The sequence below is a fragment of the Pundamilia nyererei genome, unplaced genomic scaffold, assembly GCF_000239375.1.
Source record: "Pundamilia nyererei isolate P.nyererei 1_Seehausen unplaced genomic scaffold, PunNye1.0 scaffold00159, whole genome shotgun sequence".
NCBI lineage: Eukaryota > Metazoa > Chordata > Actinopteri > Cichliformes > Cichlidae > Pundamilia > Pundamilia nyererei.
Genome location: NW_005187560.1, coordinates 48747 through 50800, shown reverse-complemented (window position 1 = coordinate 50800; position 2054 = coordinate 48747). Strand labels below are relative to the sequence as shown.

Genomic DNA, 2054 nt, shown 5'->3' with positions numbered 1-2054 from the left:
TTTCTGCTACAGTGTTTTAGTCCACCAGCGTTTTTGTTTGTCTTTTGGTGAGTTTAGTTTAGTAAGAGGTTTTCCCAGCAATAAAGCTGCGCTTTAAGTTGTACTTCTGTGTCTGAGTCCTGCATTTTGGATCCACCACAAAAGTATCATTTCCATATCATTTAAGTGCAACGTCATGTGATAAAAATAACTTTTTGTTTATTCAGGGACATGCAGTTGCTCATGAAGTCCATAAAGTATGTGAGACCCTTTTTTGCATGAGTCTCGATTTGAAAATGAAGTCAGCTGGAAGCATTATATAGTCAGCTGGACGCGGCCAGCTCACACAGCTTAACTTAATTACCTGCTACAGGGGACAAAATCTGCCCACAGAAAATGGGTGGTCGCAGAGCTGATAAATCTGCCCACGTCTACCCGCATGCATATCTTGAAATTAAGAACCTACTGTGTCATCAATCACCAAGAATTTCAAGTTTGCCCCTGTTGCTGCCGTTAAACAGCAAGAAATTAAATGTTAAGTCATATAACAATCAGCTGGCTTAAAAATGACTTTGTCTGCACTAGTGAAAAATGTACTAATATGTTGCTTTTTTACTGCTTACATAAGTTCAGATAGATTTCTCTTTGATTTTTTATACTCTAGACCACTTATCAACACATTCCTGCCTCACAAGACCCTCAGCAAGCTCCCTCACTGTGATGTTTCCAGGGAATCCACCGCTCCCTAATGTCTCCTGTTTCCACTCTTATCACTTTGCTGCTGATGAGCATTTAGCATTCGCCGTGTCCCTCTGAAGCAGCTGCTTTTGGCACAGTAACTGGGTCGGACATGATAAAATTGGAAGCAGTGCAAGGCGCTTCTGATAACAGCAGCCTCTGTACTTGAGAGTGAGAACAATGCATCGAATAGGAGGTGGGAGGGACTCTAGCAAAGATGGCAATTCCTGTGTTTTGTTGGATTTAACTGTCAAAAAAGAGACTATTTTTGTGACGATGAAACATTAAGAGAAGATTAGCCCTCCACGTTATTGTCTGTGTTTAAAAGCTGCTATTTAAGTGCTCCTACCTGTGAACGGGCAGATTTAGATCTATGTTCGTCAGCAGGGGAAGGACAGTCGAGCAGAATGTTGGTTTCCTCCCTTCGAGTGTCCTTATGTTGATGCACGATTGCTTTTTCAGCGTGCTTTTATAGATTTGCGAGCCCAGCATGCACAGAATTAAAATTATTGATCTGTACGAGTGTGTTTGTAGTGTGTGCTGTCGAAGTAAAGCACGCATACGAAGGTTATGTCTGGCTGAGAAACGTCTGAAGAATACAGCACTTCAAAGGGACAGATTCGAATGAGAAACTACGAGAAAAATTTGGGAAACTTTACACAAGCAAAGAGAAAATTGGGGACAAGGCAGTGGTAAAGTTTTCACCCAGGGTTAGACTTTAAAATATCTAGATTCTGAAATATTTAAAAAAGTATTACTCTCTCTCTCACCAGGGCTTTTGGAAGCCATCTTCTCGGACTCTTTTGGCGTTCTGAATAGCACAGGCTGACTTGGAGGGCTGCTTCCTCCCATGCTAATGCTCTGAACGTGGACGATGTACTCGGTGTCCTCATCCAGATCCCACAATGCACAGGAGCGTGTGGTGGTGTTCACTTCCTGGATGAACCTCAGCATGCGTACATCCTTCTTCTGCAGAAGCACAAAGATCAGAAAGGCAGAAGTGTACATTTTGTATTTGTTTTTTCCCCCGATATGCCAGTACCCACTTGTGAATTCTTTGGCATGAAAAGGGTGACATTTCCATACATTTCCGTATATATATATATATATATATATATATATATATATATATACACTTAAAATAATAGGCTTAGCAATACTTCCTTTCTTCTTGTTAGTGAATATTCCCAGGGTGCATGCTTTATCAAGTTCAGATTTCTAGTGGCAAAGTCCAATTTTCCTGGTTAGGTCTGATGTGGTGCAAATGCAAACACGTCTCTCTTGGTTAATAGAAAGGAAAATGCTGAAATAAAGCCTTCTGGGTTTTTTTTTTTTTT

General features: G+C 40.8%; 1 protein-coding gene across 2 annotated transcripts in view; it reads right to left on the bottom strand.

Moving 5' to 3' along the window:
* The window catches only part of fndc5b (fibronectin type III domain containing 5b), a 42253-nt gene that overhangs the window by 28937 nt on the left and 11262 nt on the right, over nt 1-2054 (bottom strand). For both annotated transcript variants that reach the window (XM_005745453.1, XM_005745454.1), the window contains exon 3: nt 1488-1686. In XM_005745453.1, the coding sequence (XP_005745510.1) occupies nt 1488-1686 (199 nt within the window). The remainder of the gene's footprint in view (nt 1-1487; nt 1687-2054) is intronic.